The 20,759-nt window shown below is 54.9% G+C and overlaps 4 protein-coding genes across 4 annotated transcripts in view; 3 read left to right on the top strand and 1 right to left on the bottom strand.

Annotated features, from left to right (window-relative positions):
• The first annotated feature begins 2,096 nt into the window (after positions 1-2,096).
• Positions 2,097-2,747, top strand: NTF4 (neurotrophin 4). The gene has a single exon (XM_006868186.1). It carries the CDS (start codon positions 2,115-2,117, stop codon positions 2,745-2,747), a length of 633 nt encoding a protein of 210 aa, XP_006868248.1. The 5' UTR covers positions 2,097-2,114.
• Positions 2,748-5,042: 2,295 nt separating this feature from the next.
• On the top strand, positions 5,043-7,318 carry LOC102831380. Its single transcript, XM_006868400.1, has 6 exons — positions 5,043-5,271; positions 5,388-5,614; positions 6,044-6,205; positions 6,543-6,670; positions 6,801-7,084; positions 7,116-7,318. Exons 1-6 carry the CDS (start codon positions 5,043-5,045, stop codon positions 7,316-7,318), a joined length of 1,233 nt encoding a protein of 410 aa, XP_006868462.1.
• Positions 7,319-7,967: 649 nt separating this feature from the next.
• LHB (luteinizing hormone beta polypeptide) lies at positions 7,968-8,764 on the top strand. Its single transcript, XM_006868185.1, has 3 exons — positions 7,968-7,982; positions 8,236-8,403; positions 8,522-8,764. Exons 1-3 carry the CDS (start codon positions 7,968-7,970, stop codon positions 8,762-8,764), a joined length of 426 nt encoding a protein of 141 aa, XP_006868247.1.
• A 214-nt stretch (positions 8,765-8,978) lies between these two features.
• RUVBL2 (RuvB-like AAA ATPase 2) overlaps positions 8,979-20,759 on the bottom strand; it is a 16,407-nt gene continuing 4,626 nt past the window's right edge. Inside the window, exons 2-15 of the mRNA XM_006868184.1 lie at positions 18,766-18,820; positions 16,723-16,778; positions 16,249-16,390; positions 14,007-14,136; positions 13,795-13,861; positions 13,090-13,196; positions 12,900-12,993; positions 12,352-12,475; positions 11,932-12,026; positions 11,724-11,842; positions 9,980-10,099; positions 9,586-9,715; positions 9,098-9,212; positions 8,979-9,004 (exon numbers count right to left, since the gene is read on the bottom strand). Of these exons, the coding sequence (XP_006868246.1) occupies positions 8,979-9,004; positions 9,098-9,212; positions 9,586-9,715; positions 9,980-10,099; positions 11,724-11,842; positions 11,932-12,026; positions 12,352-12,475; positions 12,900-12,993; positions 13,090-13,196; positions 13,795-13,861; positions 14,007-14,136; positions 16,249-16,390; positions 16,723-16,778; positions 18,766-18,820 (1,380 nt within the window). The remainder of the gene's footprint in view (positions 9,005-9,097; positions 9,213-9,585; positions 9,716-9,979; positions 10,100-11,723; positions 11,843-11,931; positions 12,027-12,351; positions 12,476-12,899; positions 12,994-13,089; positions 13,197-13,794; positions 13,862-14,006; positions 14,137-16,248; positions 16,391-16,722; positions 16,779-18,765; positions 18,821-20,759) is intronic.

Raw genomic sequence — 20,759 nt, 5'->3', positions numbered from 1 at the left:
GCTTGTGCAGCGCGGAGCCGGCGGGCGCGAGCGGCCCCGCAGACAGTGAGCGGGAGGAGGAGCTGCCGCCGCACTAGGGGCCGCGGGGAAGCCGAAGAGCGCGCCCCAGGTAAGAGTCTCCCGCCTCCGCCCCCCGGGATGCAGGCGTCCCGGTCGCCCTGCCCCCGGGTAGGGAGGGGCAGGGGCGGGGCCGATGGAGGCGGGGCTTGGTGGAGGAAACTGAGGCAGGAGCGATGAGTCCCCTAGCAGGGTCTCAGGCGACCTGATCTGAAAGAATAGGGCTGTCTGGGGGAAGAAGGGTGTGAGAGTCCAGATTTCTGAGTACTTGGAGATTGAGGGGCCTGAACACCTGAATTCCTAGTCCCGAGGGAGGAGGCACCTGGGGGCCCCGGCCGGACTCCCTGGTCTTAGGGAGGAGGAGTCCGGGATTCCTGGGTCTGAGAGGAGGGTTTCGGGATTACTGGGTCTGAGCAACGTGAGGGCTAGGGGGTCTGGGACACCTGGGTCCGCAAGAGGAAGGGCCTGGGTGCCCAGATCCCTGGATCTAAAGGAGGAAGAGGCTAGGGGTCCGTATTCCTACATCTGAGGGGGACGGGGCTGGAGTCCGGTCTCCTGGATCTGAGGAATGAGAGCTGAGGGCCTGAATTCTGAGTCTGGGGGAGAGGAGACGAGGGGCCAAGACTACTAGTCCAGACTGGGGCCACAGGCGCGCCTCCGCACACCCCACCCTTCCCTTTCCCTATCTCTGAGCCAGGGCAAGCAGTCACTCCAGGTATGTGTAGTATACAAGTCTTGGGCGGGCCCCGGCCTGTCCCATCAGGAGGGAACATTCCAGGAAGCAGCCTCAGGGACCCAGGGCCTTCTGGAGTTCGGGCCCTCAGGGACCTGAGTGTCCAGACCCGCCCCGCCCCCAGCGCGTCTGGGAGATGAATGGGCCGAGCCGGAGGATGTAATCTATTCCAGCCTCCTCCATCCGCTGCCTGTCCCCTCCCCCCATCTGCTTCTCATCCCGCCAGGAACTTTCACCTGGGCAGGGAAGGGGCCTCTAGGAAGGGGGCGTCCAACTCCTGGGTACCTTATATTGTAAGAGGAAAGCTGGGAGGGTCTCAGCCTTCCCCCCACTTATCTATCCAACCGACCTGTTGCCTCTTCCCTAGGTGGTTGCCCCCTCCCTCTCCTGAAATGTCAGGGAGGAGGGGGCCACCTGGAACCTGGGGGCCCCCAGCCCAGGACCTCGGAGTCGGAGAAAGTGCTGACAGGTCTGGTAACCACCACTGCCCCTTAACCCTCTCTAGGTTACCTTTGCCCAGAACCTTAGGCTTCCAGAAAGTTTAGAGGAACTGCCGTAGCCACGCCCCTAGGTTCCTTCTAGAAGGATATTCTGAGGCTGTGCCCCAGGGGGGCGTGTCTTACCTATTAATGGCAATTTTCAGCTGGACTTGGATGTTCCTGGGATTCCAGAACCTGGCATTTCCTAAACTTTTAGAACTCATACCTCCTCTAAACAGCAAGATCTGGGGCTCCTCAGGATATAGAGACAGGACAGGCTCTGGGACCTGGTGCTGGTCATGAACCTCTGAGCCTGGGTTTCCCCATTGGTTTGCTAGTGTTACTGCTGCGGCATTTCCAACTCATGGCAATGTTGACAACTGGGGTCCATAAGGAAAGGCTGTGACCTTTCAGAAGCAAATTGTCAGACCTTTCTTGCAAGATACCTCTGGGTAGGTTTGAACCATTAACCTTTCAGCTCATAGTGAGTACTGAATGGGACCACTCACGGACTCATTATTAGTAATAATTGTTGTTAAGTGCCATCAAATCAATTCCGACTCATAGCGACCCTGTAGAGGGTTTCCAAGGAGTAGCTGGTGGGTTTGAACTGCCAACCTTGTGGTTCACAGTCCAGTGCTGATCCTACAGTGCCACACCAGGACTTCATTAGTAGTAATAGAATATTATTAATCTAGAAGCAGACATGACCAAGTCCCAGAATATCGGGTCCCTAAAAGTTCCAGAACAAGGGTCTCCCCCTATGGATCTGGCATGCTGGTCCCTAGCTTTTGCAGTCTTTTCTAATGCCAGCCCCTCCTCTCTCTCTTCAGGTGCTCAGCAAGATGTTCCCCCACACCCCAGGCTCCCTCTCCATTCTCCTTCTATTCCTCCTCCCCAGTGTCCCATCAGAGCCCCTTGGCCCACCCGCACCACTGCCCCCATTTCTGGCCCCTGAATGGGACCTCCTATCCCCCCGAGTAGCCCTATCCCGGGGTGCCCCTGCAGGACCCCCTCTACTCTTTCTGTTGGAGGCTGGGACCTTTGGGGAGCCCTTGGGCACGCCAGCCAACCGCAGCCGTCGCGGGGTGAGCGAGACAGCACCAGCTAGTCGCCGGGGCGAGCTGGCTGTGTGCGATGCAGTCAGTGGCTGGGTGACAGACCGACGGACAGCTGTGGACCTGCGTGGGCGTGAGGTGGAGGTGCTGGGTGAGGTACCTGCAGCCGGTGGTGGCCCCTTGCGCCAGTACTTCTTCGAGACCCGATGCAAGGCCGACAGTGCTGGGGAAAGTGGCCCCGGTGGAGGCAGTGGGGGCTGTCGGGGTGTGGACCGGCGACACTGGGTGTCAGAGTGCAAGGCTAAACAGTCCTATGTGCGGGCCTTGACTGCTGATGCCCAGGGCCGAGTGGGCTGGCGATGGATTCGAATCGACACCGCCTGCGTCTGCACACTCCTCAGCCGCACTGGCAGGGCCTGAGGCCAGCCAGAACAGGATGGACCTAGGAAGAAGACACCTAAATGCTGAGGGACCTTGGGAAAGGCTTGGCTGGACTGGGACGAGGGGTGTGTGTGTGTGTGTGTGTCTCTTTTTGTAGACCTGTCAAATGGATGCCAAATCCTAGCTCTCTGATTTTGAGAGCTCAATCTATGCAGGACAGGTGGTGAAACCAAGTGGGGTTTTGAAGGATGAATAGGAGTTCTACTGGAGGAACTTGAGGAGGATGATGATAGCCATTATTTACAGAGTGCTTACTACTTATCAGTTATAACACATAATTTCATCAAATAACTCGTGAATTTGACCATTGGGGGTGGGAAAGCCTAGGACCAGCTAGAAGACCTTGAGAACATGACCTTATAGAAATGCTTGAAGTATCTGGGAGCCAGAGATCCAATGAGAAATCGTGTTTAGTCAGCAGGAGCATGTGTTGGCTTAAAAATCCCAAATCCACCACCGTGGAGCTGATTCTGACTCATCACAACCCTATACAGGGTCTAAGACTAAATCTTTATGGAAGCAGACAGCCTCATCTTTCTCCCTCAGAGTGGATGTTGGGTTTGAACTGCTGACTTTTTGCTTAGCAGCCCAATGACTAAACCATAAACTTAGGAATTCTCTTGAAAAGTATTGAGTCACTCATCACAGGGGGAGTACAAGAAAAGGTTGACTGGTAGGAGGTGAGGATGCTGGAGAGGTCAGCCCTGGGCATGGAGTTGGAGTCAGGTTTCTACCTCATCCATCCCCACCTCTAACTTTTACCTTACTCTGGGAAATAAATAGGCCTTAACATTACCCAGCTTGGGTAAGACATCAGGTTTCTACCAGTTGGGCTGCCCCTGGTTGGGACTAGGGTTCACTGCAACACCCACCGACAGGTCTTGAGTAGGGTCAGGGAAATCCAACCAGAGATGCCCAATCCCAACAGAAGTTTGAATGGTGGGACAGTGGGACTTGGGCTAGGCTGTATGAGGCAGCTTCAGTATCCCAGTCTGAAGAATGGGCTGGGGGAGTGAGATCATGAGGGCCAAGGAGGCAGAGGCCTTGACTATAAAAGGTCTTTGAAAGGAGGTGAGGAGGAAAGGAAGTCAGCCAGGGCAGACCCCCATACCCCAAAGATACCCTTTCATGTATAAACACTTCGTAACCCTACTCCTGTTACCAACAAACACACATTCCTCCAAATAAAAAAAAAAATTAAAACGAATAACAACTTGTTAATTCCAACACATGGTAACCTCGTGTATTATAGAGTAGAACTGCTCCCTATAATCTTTAGGAAAGGAAATTGCCAGACCTTTCTTTCATAGTTTAGTGGGTTTGGTGTGAACCACTGACATTTAGATTAGCTGTCTAGCCTAAACCATTTGCTCTGCAGGCATCTTCACTTGTTCTCAAGTGCCTCAGACTCTCCCCTTGCCCCACCTACGCAGACTGGATCACTGAGGTTTAGCAGGATGATTGGGAGGGGGCTCTGGCTGCCTCCATTTCTACATCTCTGCCCTCTAGGTCTCTGATTCTGTCTCACTTCCTATGTCTCTTGTTCCTGGGTCAGGAGCTCTCTCTGTCCCTGCCTGTTTCTCTCTTTCCTTTGTGTATTTCATTCCCATTTATCAAAGCTCTCGGTTCCTCTCTTTTTCCCCTAAGTAAGTATAGTCCCTCATTTTTATTTTTTTCTTTCCCCCTAAGTATTTCTCTGTGGTTCTCTTCTTTGTCGCCCACCCCCATACCCAGGTGGAAGTTTTCAACCAAATCAAAGGCAGGCAAGGCGGACCACACTAACTGCAGCACAGACGGGGAGGGACGGAGGGTGAGCCAGCCAAGTCCTGGGAAGTCTGGAAATCGTTACCCCAGGAGTGGGCAGGCCTGGCAGCGGGGTGGAGGCGACCAGGAGGGATGTGACTCTGCCTACAATCGGGGTTTGTGTCCAGAGGAAAGACAGAGGGGTGTTCCTCACGGATTTAGTTATTCCCTGGGTGGACTCTGTTCCCCTCTCTCTGGATCTCTGAAACTTTCTCTCGGAACGTCTATCACCTTCATCCCCAACCCCGAGTCTCCTGCACTCCTCTCTCCAAGTCTTCTTCCCACCCCCCAACTTTCTAAAGTCTGTCTGCAGCGAGGGTTCTAGTCTTTAGAGCTCTTTCTCACGCTATACAGTCACATGATCGCAGGCCCTTCATTGGTTGGATGTGGGGGTAGGCGGGTTCCGTTGTTACCTGGGGCAACAACAACAACAAGCCTGCTCCTGCTGGGCCACGGAGTGGGGGTGGGGCCATGGCCGGTCGGACCCTAGCTCTGTGCTGTGGTCCCTCATGGCACCCCGTCTCTTGGACCGAGGTGCCTAGATCTTGGCCCGATTGGCGTCTCACCAGCAGCGGCATCGGCCACAACATTATCCCACCCGTGTCCTTTCCCCCGCCTACTGTGAAGGTGACAAGATCCAGGCTCCTGGGCCAGGGGGACTGGGGGCTCAGATGCTCACGTCTGAAAAAGGAGGGGCTGGGTACTGAGAGAAAAGTGGAGTGGGTCTCAGTTGAGGAAGGAAAGGGCTAGGGCTCAAATGGTAGAGGACTGGGTTGGACTCCAGTCTTCCGCTGACGTCCTGCGACTCCATCCCAGTCCACAGTCGTGGAGCCCCTACCACTGGCCGCAAAACAGGGTCCACACATCTGGGCTTTCGACGAGGTCATCAGCAGGTGGGAAACCACCTCCGGATCGGCTCAAGTACCCAAGACCCATGGCGGCCCCTGCGCGCAGCCCAAAGCCGCGGAGCCCAAGGACCCCACGAGGACTGTAGGGATCAAGGATTTAGGGGAGAAGGTAAAATTCTGAGCCGGCCAAGCGGGGTGAGGGCAGGGCAAGAGACTAAAGACTAGCGCAAGAGTATTGAGTGTCCGGGCCTACCCCGCTCCCAATTTCAAGAATGTTGTTGTCAAGTGCCTTCAAGTCGGTTGCGACTCATAGCGAGTCTATATAGGGTTTCCAAGGAGCAGCTGGTGAGTTTGAACCGCCGACCTTGCAGTTCAAACAGCTTTGCAGTCTGGCGCATTATCCCACAGTGCTACACCAGGACTCTGATAATTGCCAAGGAGTCAGCAGAAACGCCTTCCTCCCACATCCCCACCCCGCTGCCTAACGTATTGTAGCACCTCCTCGGGCTTGCAACAGGGCCAAGTGCCTCCCTCTGCCTCACCCCTGGCTACACCTCTGCAGGAGATGGCACAAGTCCCCTGCGCCCTCGCGTTGGGTTGGGTCACCTTGTTGCTTTTCCACAGCTCACACACAGCGCCTGGCGCCTCCCTTTGAGCTCGAAGCACCATATTAGCGAGACGAAGGAGCAGTACTCTGGCTGGCCTGGCTTGGACCCGCGTGTCACCTTTGATTGGGGGACCGAGTCCCTGGAGCTGGCAAACCACAACCACAGGGGCCCTTCCCAGGTAGCCCTGCCGAGATGTCGCTGGCCACGGGGGTGGGGTGGGAGGTGGAGGGGTAGGGAGCAGAGCTTGAAGCACCTAAGGACGGTCCGAGGGCTTTTGAGGATAGCGGTGTGGTTCGGTGACCGGGATGAAGTCAGAAGTGATTTTTACTGGGGGAATGTCTTAAACGTCTAGGATAGGATACTGAGGCTGCAGTTAGGTCTTGGGTGCTTTGGGACCCACGGAACAGCTGGTAGATTCGAACTGCTGCCCTTGAGGTTAGCAGCCCGATTCGTAACAAGTATGCTACCAGAGCTCCTTGGGAAACCCTTTTTCGCTTATCCGATCGAATACACAGGCTCTCGTCCCCTGGACCAGAAACTTGGAGCTGGCCGGCCAGCCTTTCACTGTATCTGACCAGGGTGTCCTGGACCGCAGTCAGCTCTACCTCACCACCACGGCCCGCGACTTCCGCGCCTACCCAAAGTGAGCTCTTGCACACACTGGATTTCAGCACCCTGGTGCCCGTAGTGTCAACCTCAGGCACCTGCGGTAGGGACAGATATCCAAGATGCGTGGGTGCATCTGGGGGCGGTCCTTTCTTCTGGATCCCTAGTTACTTCTTCCCATATATGCAAAAGTCTCCAGTCCCTCCAGTCCCTGGCTCCATTCTTCCTAAGATGCCTCAGATCAATGATGGACTCCAGAAAAATATCCTCAAGGTACAGCTACTGTACTCTGCCCATCCTTTGCTTCCTCAGGAAGGAGTTGTCCGGATACCCCCGCAAAGATTCGCTGACCTACTGGAGCTTCGAGGAGATGCCTCAGGCCTGGGGCCACGGCCCACAGCAGCCGCCTTGTCCGCGCTCCTCTCGACCACACCAGCTGCCGCGGGTCCGGGTGCCCCGCTCGCGCCTTGTGCCGCCGGCAGTGCCGCACAACGGAGCGCTGACTCTGGCCCAGGAGTCCTACAGTCCCCCGCTGCATCCACTCCGCAGCCGTGACCGTTTCTGCCCACTGGAGGCGCCCTGGGGCGGTCCCCACTGGAAGTCGGTGCCAGCAATCTACACTGTACCGCACGCCTACCGCACTGAGAGCTTAAGATATGGCAGCCGCAAGGCAGCGCTGGTCTGACCACAGGACAGCCCCGCCCCTTGAGTGGGACACACCCATTGGCTCTGTGGTCGATGCCACACACCCTTTGGGCTGCGGGGGCGGGACTGAAGCAGGGAATTGTGCGTTGGGGCTGGGGCTCTGCGGGCTGACTAGCACTCAGCAGCGGAGCGGGCAGGACTTTTCCTCGTAAAGTGTTAAAAAGCCCAAGTCTGAGGCGGCTCCAAGGCATCCTGGCTGCTGGGACACTGGGCGTGGGGTGTTTGGATGCAGGTGGCCTAGCCTCTGTTTACAGCAATGAGGACACCTCTCAGATGGGGCTGAAAGCCGGGTTGAAGCCACAGGCCTGTCACATTAGAGCCATGTCAGCTGGAGTTCAGTGGCTGATCAGTTTCTGGGCTGAGAGGTGTGGGCTTCACGGGAATGGGGCCCGGCTGTGTGCTTCCTTTACCCCACTTCCTGTGCCTCCAGAGCACCTGCAGAATTTGAGCCCCGTGTCATCGTGGATGGCTCACTCCGTGGGGGCTGGGCGCTCGCTGACCTTGCCCGCTTCTCACCCCTGAAGGGGATTAGTGTCCAGGTTACTGCGTGCCCCCGCGCCCAGTGGCCTTGCCGCCCCCACAGTCCCCAGGTATAAGGCCAGGTGGAGGTGGCAAGGGACATACTGAGGATGGAGGCACTCCAGGTGAGATGGTGGGGCCACGTCTGGCAAGGAGGGGTCCTTGTGCTAGGACCTAAGGCCTCTTTCTAGAAGGCAGTCTACAGCTCTGACCCTGAGGGAGGGTGTTGGGCAGGGTTTACGGGTGGATGTCTGAAATGGTGGTCCCCTGGTATGGAGACAGGCTGGAGGAAGATGGTAGGTCAAAGGGGGAGGGCCCGGCACTAGTGAGTGGGGAGCAGGACAGGTGGTGTTTGCTTAGGGCAGGGTCTTGCCTCAGGGGCTGTTGCTGTGGCTGCTGCTGGGCTCAGGCGGGGTGTGGGCATCATGGGGGCCACTGCGGCCCCTCTGCCGGCCCATCAACGCCACCCTGGTTGCCGAGAACGAGGCCTGCCCTGTCTGCATCACCTTCACCACCAGCATCTGTGCCGGCTACTGCCCCAGCATGGTGAGTGGGGACTGTGGACACCTATCTTTGGGATCCCCCTGGGGCACTCTGTGGAGGTCAGGTGAGGCCCTGGCCCCTGGCAAACACTTGTGTACCCCTCTCTACCTCTGGTCTGCAGGTGCGGGTACTGCCGGCCGTCCTGCCACCTATGCCCCAGCATGTGTGCACATACCGAGAGTTGCGTTTTGCCTCTGTCCGGCTGCCCGGTTGCCCACCTGGAGTGGACCCCACAGTCAACTTTCCTGTGGCCCTTAGCTGCTGGTGTGGGCCCTGTCGCCTCAGCAGCTCTGATTGCGGGGGCCCCAGAGCCCAACCTATGACTTGTGAACGCCCCCACCTCCCCAGTCTCCTTTTCCTCTAAGGCTCTTTCCTCTGCACCCCATCAATTCCAGAGCCTAATGGTTGCTCTATCACTCCCTCCCAATAAAGACTTCTGAAACCTGCGCTCTGAGGGGTCTTTTTGTGGGCTCTAGTGAGTACGCGTGCGCAGCCTAATTTCAGAACCATTTTATACAAAGTCACAGTATAGAACTTGAGTAGAAAAAAACAGGGTCAAGGAGGGGGGTCAGGTCGTTTCAGGACGTGTCCATGGTCTCGCCTTCTGTGGGGAGAAGTGGGGGTCAGAACAGAGGGGTCTGGGGTGGGGTAATCAGGCTTCCCCCTCCTCTCCCAGAAGCGGGGCTAACCCACTCACTGAGCTCGTTAAAGAGGAAGGCGTCCTGGTACTCCTTCATGTACTGTGTGGACCGTGACTCATCCAGAAATAGGGAGTAGACCCGCTTGATGTCGTCCACCTGCACCTCTGTGCCCTGGAGGAGAGAAGGCTTCACGTTGATAGTCACCACAACACCCAGAGTCCAGTTCCAGGTAGCAGAGAGTGGTGGGTGAGGCCATGGCTCTGGGTCTGAAAGCCGCGGTTCAAATGCTGTTCAACCACCACCTAACTTTCTCTAGGGCCCACCCTCTCCACTCCTTGGGTTTCCTCAGCTAGAAAAGGACCCAGCGCCATCTATTTGCATTAGACAGATACTTACTGAGCACCTACTAGGCACCAGGCCTGGAGATACGAGAGAAATACGAGGGACAGAAATGCCTTGTTGCCGCTAACGTAAATCTCTAGGTTTAAACCTCCTTTCCTCCCCACCAGTCCTAGTGCAGGAGTGCTCAGATTCCCCCACTGACCTTGCGTTTCCGGCACACCAGGCTGGCAGCTGTGATGAGCTGGATGGCATAGCGCAGTGACGTCTCCAGCCCGATGCGCGTCAGGACAGTGTAGGCGTCCTCACTCATCTCCACATCTTCCTCCTCACACCTGCACACCGACGTGGGGGAGGGCTCAGTCAGGGCGAGCTGATCACATTGCAGGGGATAGGGAGCTACAGGCACCCCTGGCCTGTGTGGTGCTGAGCAACCTTATAGCCACGGGTTGCCAAGGCTAGAGGGGCCATGGAGGTCTAAAGCCTGGGCCTCCTCATCCCCAATCCAGGGTCCCTCATCCTGCCCTCTCCCCGCAGGCCTCCCTACTCCTCAGACTTCACTTTCTCAATTGTGACAGCGGCCTAAATCCAGAACTCACCGTATGCGGAGGATCTGCTTCGTGTCCTTCTCGCTGTAGGGAGAGGTGGAGACGATGAGCAGCCGGTCAAGCAGGTCGATGGGGATGCCGTGTGGGCTCTGGTAACTGGTGCCCCGAATGCTGGGGGTAGGTAAGAGAAAGAATGCCGTCAGAGGTCCTTCCAGAAGCCAGCAGGCCCCCAGCTCTCCCATCCCTGCATCTAAACACTCCCAGTTACCCCTCCTGCCCTGCCACCCACTCACTGAGCCTTACGCTGCTTAACCTTCAGTGCGTGGCTGGTGTCACCGCCTGCGTCAATCTTGAGGGGCCTGGTGTAGAGGCAGCCTGGCTTTCCCTAGATCCCTACATCCAGGATTACTGCATCAAGGTCCCACCCCTGCTGCCCCAGGCCCAGCCCGGAGTGGGCGCCCACTTGCAGGAGATACCAATTCCCAGGCCCTTCCTGTCTCTATCCACCCTTGGCCACACCACCTTCTAGACACAAGGCCTTGAATCAGCCCCGGGTCTTTTCTCTGCCTTCCAGTTCTGATCTGAGATAAAGCCCCCACACACCCTCCAGTCCACTCTGACCGAGGGAGCCTGAAGGATAGAGCAGAACTGCTCTCTAGTTTCCCAGGCTGCCTATCTTTACAGAAGCAGACCGTCTCGTCTATTTCCTGCAGAGCTGCTGGGGGACTCAAACTCCTACTGACCTTTCAGTGTGCAGCCTAGAACTACCTGGGCTCCTCATGTGTAAATGAGCCGTTTATCACACCAAACCGAACACACAGCCACCCTGTGGGACAGAGTAGAACCGCCCCATAGGGTCTCCAAGGCTGTCGATCTTTACGGAAGGAGACCACCGTATCTTTCTCCCATAGAGCAGCTGGTAGATTTCAACAGCTGACCGTATAGTTCACGGTTGAGCATTTAACCACTGCATCACCAGGCCTCTGAGTTATAAAAGAGGATTCAGATAACACCTACTATCTGGGCTTCCTCTGAGGGGTTAGCATACCAAGCAAAGAGCCTGGAAACTTGGGTGCCCATTGCCCCAGGTTGCCAGCACCTGCTTCCCTCTAGTGGGGGAGGGGTGTTCTTTGTTACACTTTCAGCTGGGCAGGTGGCGGCAACACTGGAGACAGCCTCTCTCTCAGTCTCCTACTTCCCCCCAATGAGCCAGGTGCACCACCTCTGGATAACAGCCTGGCAGGGAGTCACTTGCCCTCCGCTTCCTCCTCACCCACCTCCTGTGATTTAAAGGGTGGATTTAGGGAAGAACACCCCGAGGTCTGAGGTGACCTGACGTTTTCACAGCATGGTGCCTTGGTGTCTCAGGACTCTTTCCCCTGCATCCTTGGGTAGAAAGATGTGCTAAGCTCCCCTCTTAATTATTAAGACATTAGTTGACATACATGGTTTGCAGTAGATGTCACGTTGTGCTTACCTAAAACCTAGGAAGGCCCTGCCGGCACCCTGGGATGCCTTGGACCCCCAAGTTTGCGAAGCACAGCCCTAAGGCCTATGGAAGTGGTAAACCTGAAAGAACATGGCCCGCAGGCTTCCTCTGGAGTGGAAACGCCTGCCCACGCAGGGCCACCTGCCCACTTTGGGATCATTTGAGGGAAAGAACATATTGTCTGAGCCATTCTGGCAATGGCTGTCTTTGTTACAGCAGAAGACCTGTCCCCACCCAACACAGTGCCCTGTGAATGTGCTGAGTGCTACTCCTGGGACCCACAGCTACACTCTGCAGTCAGCTCACCGGGTGATGCCACGGTTGGTGGCCATAATGAGGACAGGCGCCATGTCGCTCTCCAGCGCCCGGTTGAGGAAGGAGAAGCTCTCGATGTCCAGCATGTGGACCTCGTCGATGAACAGCACCTGGAGCCGTTGGAACATGCATCAGACCCCTACCTGCCACCGGCCCCCTCTAGTGCAGGCCACCCTGACAAGCCAGCCTGGGCACTCACCCCAGGGATGATCTCCGCTTTGCCCTCCTCGCGCCACTCGGCCACCTTGGCGTTGATCTGCTCGCGGACCTCTGACTTGATCTCCCCTGTGTCGCCTGCAGTATGCAGAGAGAGGGCATCAGTGACAGGAGACAGGACCCAGAGAAAGGTGGATGCCGGGGCCTAAATGACAAGGACTAGAGAGGCGAGGTGACAGCAGGGCAGGAGTCTAAGGTGACATGAGGTGGGGGTCTGAAGTGTCCCCAAATAGGAAGGAAAAAGAGAGAAGGTGGAGGGAAAGAGGGTAGGCCTGGGACCACCTGATGGAGGTCTCACAGAGGTCTCAGATGCTGTGAAGGGAGGGACCAGCCATTCTCGGAGATGCAGAGACCCAAGTGACAGAGACAGAAAGGATATAAGGCAGGGCAGGATGCCGCTCACCGGAGAAGAGTGCCAGGAAGCCCTGGGTGCGGGAGTTGATGACGTCGATCTCGTGCAGGGACACAGTGTGCACCACCTCCTTACGCTTCTGGAGCTCCCCGTCTGGGCACTGCACAAACTTGGTCTGTGGGGTTGGTGGGGGTGGGTAGAGACAAGAGCAGAGAAGGTCATGCAGGCTGGACTTCTAAGGGGCTCTGTTGTGGGGAGACACTGGGGCTTCCCAGAAGGAGCTGGGCATCCAGAGGGAGGCAAGAGAATGAGGGGGCTGTCATCAAGAAACCCCATTTAGAGGTGATCAAGACTAGGGCTGTCAACACTACAGGTGACGGGGGCTCCTGGGGTGATGCGGAGTCAAAGTGCCAAGCTGAGGGGTGCCCAGCTGTCTCGGTGGGGGGAGGGGGATTACAGGGAAGACTCCAGAATACCAAGGACATGAAGTTGGATGGCACAAGGATTCAGACCCTGGGGTAGGGGCCCAGGGTGATGAAGGAGGTGGGGGCACCCTGGTGACCCGAGGCCACAGGGTTCCCGTCAGAGCCCGTACACACCTGGGAGCCCATGGCGTCATAGTCTCGAGCGCGTGTGAAGGAGCGGCCCAGCTTGGAGATCTTGCCTGTGGCCTTGTCTATGGTGATGACATCCCTGCAGAGGGAGGTCAGAGTCCCTGTTGACGGTGAGAAAGGGAAGGTCCCCGTTCCCACACCGCCCGCACCGCTCCAGCCAGAAGCCACTGCTCACCCTGCCTGGACCTTGTCCTTGGTCAGAGACTCAATCATCTTGGTGCCCAGGTCATAGATGGTCTCCATCTCCGTGGTCTTGAGGGTCAGCTTGCCCACCTTGGAGCCCTGGGAGGGGTAAGAGGCAGGGAAGGGGCTCAGAGAGGGTCCACCCCGCCTACCCTGTCCAGGTCTCTGTCTACACAGGGCATGTGCCAAGGATGCTTGCAGGGGTGATGGATGGGTGTTCACTAGCTTGACTGTGCTATGTATGTGTGTCAAAACTTATCACATCGTAAACTTTCAAAATGTACAAGTTGCTTGTGCATCGATTCCGACTCGCAGCAGCCCTAAAGGACAGAGGTGAATGCCCTAAAGCTGTAAATCTTTACGGAAGCTGAAAACTACATCAGCTCCATCACATCAGCTAGTGGGCTTGAGCCACCTTGATTTGCAGCCAAGTGCTTTAGCCACTGTGCAACCAGGACTCCAGGATAACAGAAAACCAAACCAAACCCACTACCTCAAGTAGAATTAGACTCACAGCCACCCTAAAGGAGAAAGCAGAACTGCCCATGTTGTTTTCAGGCTGCCAATCTTTATGGGACCGAATGGCCTCATCTTTTTTACTGTGGTCTCAACCTGAAGCCTGACTACAGACAGTACTCTGACCTCAGTGCTGACTGACACCGCGTCTCCCCTATCCCAGGCTGGAGAGGCAACTCACCGTCCCCGTGGCGGGCCGGTCGATCTGGATTTCCACCACCTCCCCTTCGATGATCTCAGTCTCCTCCCTAGTCAGACAGCAGAAGTGAGGGGAGAGCCCAGCCCAGGGTCAGGGGGCACCTGAACAATCACTGGGTTCCTGTGAGCCCTCAGGCACAGCACAGGCCATCCAGGGCAAAGGACTGCCCCCCCCCAGCCTGGGGCCCAGCTCACTTGATACGAACGCCAATGGACCGCCGGAAAGCCTGTGTCAGGGCCTCGGTCTTGCTCATCTCCAAGGAGAAGATCTCACTGCCCGCAATGGCCGTGAATGGGGTGTCGGGTCCCAGGGCCTGGGCCATGCCTGTAGAGGTGGGGTCTGATTGGTGGGGGTGGTTCCAGCATCAGGTCCCCCCCATCTTCCCCAACAAGGAGGGTCTGTATCAGGAGACCTGGACTAGAAGCCCCCACTGTCCAGAGGCTAAATCCCATAACCCTATAGTCTTATGAAACCTGTCTCCCCACTTCATAGAGCTGCTTAGCCTTAGGTTGAGGGTGGTGAGCAGGGAGCAGAGGTCAGGGGGCAGGAGGAGGTGGGGCCCAACTCCAGCACTTAGGGCTGTGTGATCTCAGGCAAGTTTCACCAGCTCTCTGAGCCTCTGTCTCCCCCTGTATCAACTGAGGCTAGTAGCAATGAAACAAGTTAACTAGTAAAAGACATCTGCTTTGAGCCTTGTGCTCTTTGAAGGCCTAAGTCTATGGGATCAAACTGACAGGAGCAACCCGAAAGGTTAGATAAGAAATTCAGAGAGCAGTGAGTTTATGTGAACGGTGCAGGAACAACTCAGGAAAGGAGGGTGAGAATTGTCATACAACTCGCAGAACGCAATCCTTGTCATTGAACCATACATGTAGAAATGGCTGAGTTAGTATATATTCTGCTGGGAATAATAAAAACAGCAAAAATAAAATAACAGAACAAGTGAATGCCCAAGCCTTGTACAAAGAGTGATTAGAGAGCAGGCAGACAGGCAGGCAGTGGGTTAACCACAACCTGCTCTGTGGCCTGGAACCAGTGCAGAGACAGGCCTGCCCAGCAGGCTGGGCCCAGAGCCGATGATGACCAGTGGTCTGTTTCCCACCAGCACTCTAAGTCCTAGACTCCTATCCCTAACTGCCCTGCTTGGGGCTCTGCCGAGCTGGGAGCTCAGACCTCACAAAGAGCTGTCTCCAGGCCCCCTGCCAGCATAAGGCAGGAGCTCTTCCAGGCCCCTTTCTCAGATGGTGAGGGGACTCTGGAGGAAGCAGCCGACTTCCCTGCGCTTCCTGATCACAGTAGATGTGGAGCGGCTCTAGCCCAAGTCCGGGCTCACCACAACTTTGCCCAGGAGTTGTGAAATGAGCGATGAGGCAGGTAATGAGTAAGAAAGTCGCCAGGTGTGCCAAATTCACTGCCTGGCTATACTGATCACTACTGTCGATCCAGAGATTCTCGACACCCTACAAGGCATTGCTCAGGCACTGGGCTTGTCTGGGAAGCAGCACCCACCTCCAACTACTGCCACATCATCCATCTTTCCCCACTAGGGCAAGGTGTCACCTAGGTCCTGTGCTCTCTCCATCATCCACCTGTCCCCATGCCCCGCCCAGGGCTTCGCACGCCAGAACACCAGAAGGAAGGTTGGCATTCTCGTCACTGAAGATTCTCATTGCCTGATGCCACGGTCCGATCACAGCTGTGGAAGTGAGGACTTCCACTCCATGTGGTCAAAGAAGAGAATCGAGAAAAGCTAAGACAAGGTAGAGATGCCTGGGTAGGACTTTGAAAGATAAACAGGAGTTTAACAAGAAGGATGAAAGGCAGTTGTGAGTGAAAAGATCTCAAATTGCTCTCGGACTGTAACAGACAGTTGTCACCCAGTGCCCATCTTTCCTTTCTTCATTAGTTCCAAACCCCATTTAATTAAGGCAGCAACAGTCCAAATTGAAAAAACAAACAAAAAAACACACACATAATATAGTTTTTGTAACATCCCAGTCTCCCTTGCAGCAGAGTATGACCAAACAATTAAGTTCTGGTTCAGGAAACTTAAGCAAAACATGTGTGAGATGCCCAGGACAACTGGTTCAAATGAGTTACTTGGAGGGGGAACACTCTCATTGCAATCCTCCTGTTTCTAGCTGCCTGGAGTATGGATGGGAAGGCTGGAGCTCAGGCAACCTTGTTGGGACAATGAGGCGATCTGGACAAGGAAGCCAATGCAGAGGCTATCAAGGCATGAAGGGACAAGACTTCATGGAATGGATCAACATGCCCTCAATGACCTAATCCACATTCTTCTATGTGAGAATGGGTTCTGGAGTGTTTAAGCCACTGCTATTTCGGATTGTTTGGGAATTGTGGCTGACCCTGACTTACATGGGAGGGATTAGTTGGCTGAGACCAGGAAAGCCCCTGCCCCAAACTGCCACTTACCCATGGCAATGGCTGTCTTTCCAGTGCCTGGCTGGCCGGCGATGAGGACTGCCCGCCCAGCGATCTTCCCTTCACGAATCATCTCTAGCACGACGCCTGCTGCTCGCCGGGCTGCCAGCTGGCCCACCATGCCCTGGGAGGCCTGTGGGTGGAGGAGAGAAAGGAAAGGAGGTGATGTCTGACTGGACGAGAAAGTGACTTTCCACTACACCCTGGCTACCAGTGGCGAGATAAAAATGGGCCCCGTTGAGGGGGGCGTCTGGGAAAAGCCACAGAGGGAACGCAGACAGTAGACAGGCCCCCCTCACCTTCTCCACCCCAAATCTTTTGAACATCACTGTAACTACGCCTGTAGCTTGATTTTATAAATATGTGGCCAAAAGTCTGGAAGACCGCAACAAGCCCCCATCCCTGGGAGTCCTCTGCCTGAGGTCTCTTGGAGGTGCCCTCACACCCGTCTCCCCAACACTCTACCTGCCGCGGTTCCAAGGCGTCATCCAGGCCCAGCCCCCGGATGTGGGAGTGAGCACCTGTGTGTGTGGGGAAACAAAGGAGACAGCTCAGGAAGGCGGAAGGGCAGGGAACAGGTGCAGTCTCAAGTAACGGGCTTCCTTGCTGAACCCTGATTTTCTAGGGGAGGCCCACTGCCAATGAGTTGATTCCAACTCATAACGACACACAGGGCAGTAGAACTGCTCCCTCGGGTTCCTGAAGCTGTCAGTGGACACAGAACAGATGGTCTTGCTCCTGAGGAGGAGTGGCGGGTAGATTCCAACTGCGGACCAAGTGGCTGGCAGCCCAATTCATAGCCCACTATGATAACTGGGGAAGCGGGGAAGACCAAATCTGCACCTCTCGGGGTTGCTGGCAGGAGGTCTGAGGAGTAACCTGAAACTGCTCATGGAGAACATCCTAGTGGGGTGAAATCGCTTAGACCTGGGGAACCCCATGTTCCCATCGGTGCTTAACTGGGAGGGTTAACTAGCACAGCTGCTTGCCTACCGGCCTAAGTGGCATTCCCAGGTTCTAAGGCTCCCACGTCACTTGACGTAAACCTTAGAATAGGAAGTTCGAGCTAAGGATCTGTAGCAACTGCCCTAGCCCATGCTGAAACCTATGATTATCAATGAAGAGACAGACGGGGACTCATACACGTTAGTTACGCCCTTTGTCCAAGGTTACAAAGCCAGGGAGCGGCGAAGATTGGATTCCAATACTTTGCAGGACACCAGGGCTTGGCAAACTACGGTCCATAGCAGGTCAGCTGTTTCTCTTCATAAAGTTTTATTGAAACACAGCTGCATGCAATGACTTACATACTGTCTTACGGCTCCTTTTGTGTAACTCCAAAGGAGCTGTGCTAGCGCAAGTGTTAATTAAGCAAGTGCTTGGCTGCTAACCAAAAGGTCTGGGGTTTGAACCCACCGAGCAAGCAGCTCCTCAGGAGCTCTGCTTCGGTAAACATCACAGCTGTGATACCCCTATGGGCGACAGTTCTACCCTGTCCTAGACCTGCTGCTATGAGTCAGAATCGACTTCGCGGTAACAGGTCTAGTGTTTTGGGCTTGGTGGAGCAACGGTTAAGCATTTGGCTGCTAACTGAAAGGTGGTTAAGATTCCAACCCACTAGATGCTCCTTGAGAGACAAGACCCGGCAATCTGTACCCGTCCTGACGGGAGCCTAGAAACCCGATGGGGCAGGTCTACACTGTCATGTGGGTCACTATGAGTTCAAATTAATGCAACAGCACTTAACAATAGGGCAGTCGTGGCAATGAAGAAAAGATTTCAGAAAGCTTGCTGACCCTGATCTTGACAATGGGCTCTGAGGGTCAGCAGAGCCGGTCCCTGAACTCGAAGCTCCATTGCATGGAGGAGGAAACTGAGGCAGAGAGCAGCGACACCCCCACCCCCACCCCAGTCACATGGCTTGGAAGTAGCAGAACTGGGCTTCGAGAACCCAGCACTGTGGTACCAGGATCCAGGCACGGGGTCACAAGCCCTGGAACAAATCCGCTGGGTGAACGAGTAAAGGAAGAAAGACTGAATGGAGTGAGGCCCTGAGCTTCTGAGGGCTGCCTTCTGCTGGCTGATCTCACTGACTGCTCACCAGCCAAGCGGGGGTGGGTCAGCGCCCTGACTATAACTGCTCTGAGCCTCAGTCACCTCCCCCCAAAACAGGGACAACAGTCTCCAGCCCAATGGTTAACCCCCAGCAAGATGGATTGGCCAAGGGGCAGCATCAATGGGCTTAAGCATGGCAACAATAGTGAGGTTGGCCCAGGATTGGGAAGTGTTTTGTTCTGCTGTGCATAGGGTCTCTATGAGTTGGCAGTGACTCCCAACCACTAGGGTTCCAAACACTCAGATGTTTGCCTTATCAGGGTGGGGGCCTGGCACTGCCCCCGATCCAGAACTCAGCATTAGATGTGCAGATGGTGAGGGGCTGTCCCTTCAGGTATCCTTTGCTCTGCCAAGGAGACCTGGGGCTGGCAGGGTCCCTGTGGGTTCACTCACCAATGCGCTCAATCCTTGTCACATCGCGGATCTCCGGGACCTTGGTCGTGGCAGTCTAAGGTACAGGGAGACTGGTCAGAGGGGCTCTGAGGTTCTTTCTTAACTCCTGAAAGAAAGTCCTCCCTCTGCTGCCCCCTCCCGGGGCATGGCAGCTGCCCAGATACCCAGCACTCTCATTCTCCCCAATGTCTCCCACTAAGGCTGGGTGTTCACCGCTTTGTCCCCACAAGCTCAGGCAGTCCTCTCTTCCTCCTCCCACCAGCTGGGAGCTCCTGAAGGACAGGCAGCAACACAGAGGAGGAGTCAGGCTGCACACGCTCTGGCCCCTGCTCACTTCCCAGCCTGAATTACATTAGTAGGTGGCCAAGTCTTTCTTCCTAGGAACCTACTGGGAGAGCTGAACTCCCAATCTTTCAGTTAGCAGCTGAATATCTTAACCATTTGCACCATCCAGGGACTCCAAAACACACAAGGAGCCAAGAGTCCCAACCTCATTGTCCCCAGTATAAACACTCCTTTTCCCAGGGACCTCCTTCCACAAGGCCTGTTCCTTTTGCCTTGGATCTCTCTTACATCCTGATACTTGCTGCTGTTGCAGTTAGGTGCCGTCGAATTGATCCCAAATTAGAGTGACCCCATGTGACAGAGAACCGTCGGGTTTTCTACACTCCTGGTGTGGTGCCGTACAATCAGCACTGGACTGCGAACCACAAGGTTGACAGTTCAAACCCACCAACTGCTCCTTGGATTGCTATGAGTCCGAACCAACTCGACAGCACTTAAGAACATCAACAATCTTAACAAGGGCGCATGGTGGCTCTGTAGGATAAGCACTGGACTGCGAACCCACAAGGTCAGCAGTTCGAGCCCACTAGTTGCTCCAAAGAGAAAGATGAGGTTTTCTGATCTCACAAAGATTTACCTCAAAACCTCTATACAGGAAAAAAACCAAAAAACAAAACAAAACAAAAAACTCTATACAGAGGGACTTCCAGCAAGGTGGCAGACTAGGTAGATGCACTACACGGACCCTCTACAACAATACGAAAGACCACACAAAACAAACAGATGAAAATTCTGACACCCTGAACTTAAGAAAGGTTAGAGAGATGGATGGAGTGCTTGCTGGGAGGAGAGGTCAAACAGGGACTGCGACAAAGGGAAACGGAAGGGCAAGCAGTGGGCCAAACGCGGCCTGACCACCTTGTGAACAGCTTTGGCAGCGGAGGAGGTCTGGCAGAGCAGATTCGCTTGGCAACAGAAAAGGTGCAATTTCTTCTTTTCCCTCACATTCCCTTGGTGACCAGAGGTGTGGCCAGCTCCTAGCCTCATCCACCCCCAGCAAAGATCCTAAAGCCCCTGCTCTCCAGGAACTCACCATAGAAAATTATGTGGCACAAAGAATCCAGCTGCAACACAAACACACACTCAGAAAAATGAGAGCCATCAATTCATTCACACCTACTGACAATTACATTCAATGGAAATTATTAAATGTACCAGTCAAGAAGCATACAGAGCAGAATGGAGAAGAAAACAGGATCCTTCAATATGCTACCTACAAGAGACATACCCAAAAGATGGAGACAGCCTAAATGCCCATCAACAGAAGAACGGTTACACACACTTTGGTACATAAACACATTGGAATACAACAAATAATGATGAATCTGTGAAACCCCTCACAACATGGTTGAACCTGGAGGACATTATGCTGAGTGACATTAGTGAATCACAACAGAACAAATATTGTGTGAGACCAATGTTATAAAAAGCTCCAAAAAGGTTTTCCTGATAAAAGAAACACTTTTATGAGGTTCCGGGTGGAGAGAAAATTATTCATGGGCTTCTTAGAAGATTGTTGTTGTCAGGTGCCATCGAGTCGGAACCGACTCATAGCGACGACTCCATGCACAGCAGAACGAAACAATGTTCGATCCTGGGCCAACCTCACCACCGCTGCCACCCCCGAGTCCATCAATGATGCCACCTGG

This window comes from Chrysochloris asiatica, unplaced genomic scaffold, assembly GCF_000296735.1.
Source record: "Chrysochloris asiatica unplaced genomic scaffold, ChrAsi1.0 scaffold00116, whole genome shotgun sequence".
NCBI lineage: Eukaryota > Metazoa > Chordata > Mammalia > Afrosoricida > Chrysochloridae > Chrysochloris > Chrysochloris asiatica.
The sequence above is the reverse complement of the archived record's forward strand: the minus strand, read 5'-3'. Positions and strand labels throughout refer to the sequence as shown.

What these genes read in the sequence shown, in the direction of transcription:
- NTF4 (XM_006868186.1), top strand. Translation starts at nt 2,115, where the DNA reads ATGTTCCCCCACACCCCAGGCTCCCTCTCCATTCTCCTTCTATTCCTC.
- LHB (XM_006868185.1), top strand. An exon ending in CCGGCTACTGCCCCAGCATG is followed by an intron (nt 8,404 to 8,521) that starts GTGAGTGGGGAC and finishes TCTGGTCTGCAG; the next exon opens with GTGCGGGTACTGCCGGCCGT.
- LOC102831380 (XM_006868400.1), top strand. Translation starts at nt 5,043, where the DNA reads ATGGCCGGTCGGACCCTAGCTCTGTGCTGTGGTCCCTCATGGCACCCC. An exon ending in TTCTGAGCCGGCCAAGCGGG is followed by an intron (nt 5,615 to 6,043) that starts GTGAGGGCAGGG and finishes GCTTTTCCACAG; the next exon opens with CTCACACACAGCGCCTGGCG. An exon ending in GACTTCCGCGCCTACCCAAA is followed by an intron (nt 6,671 to 6,800) that starts GTGAGCTCTTGC and finishes CTGGATCCCTAG; the next exon opens with TTACTTCTTCCCATATATGC.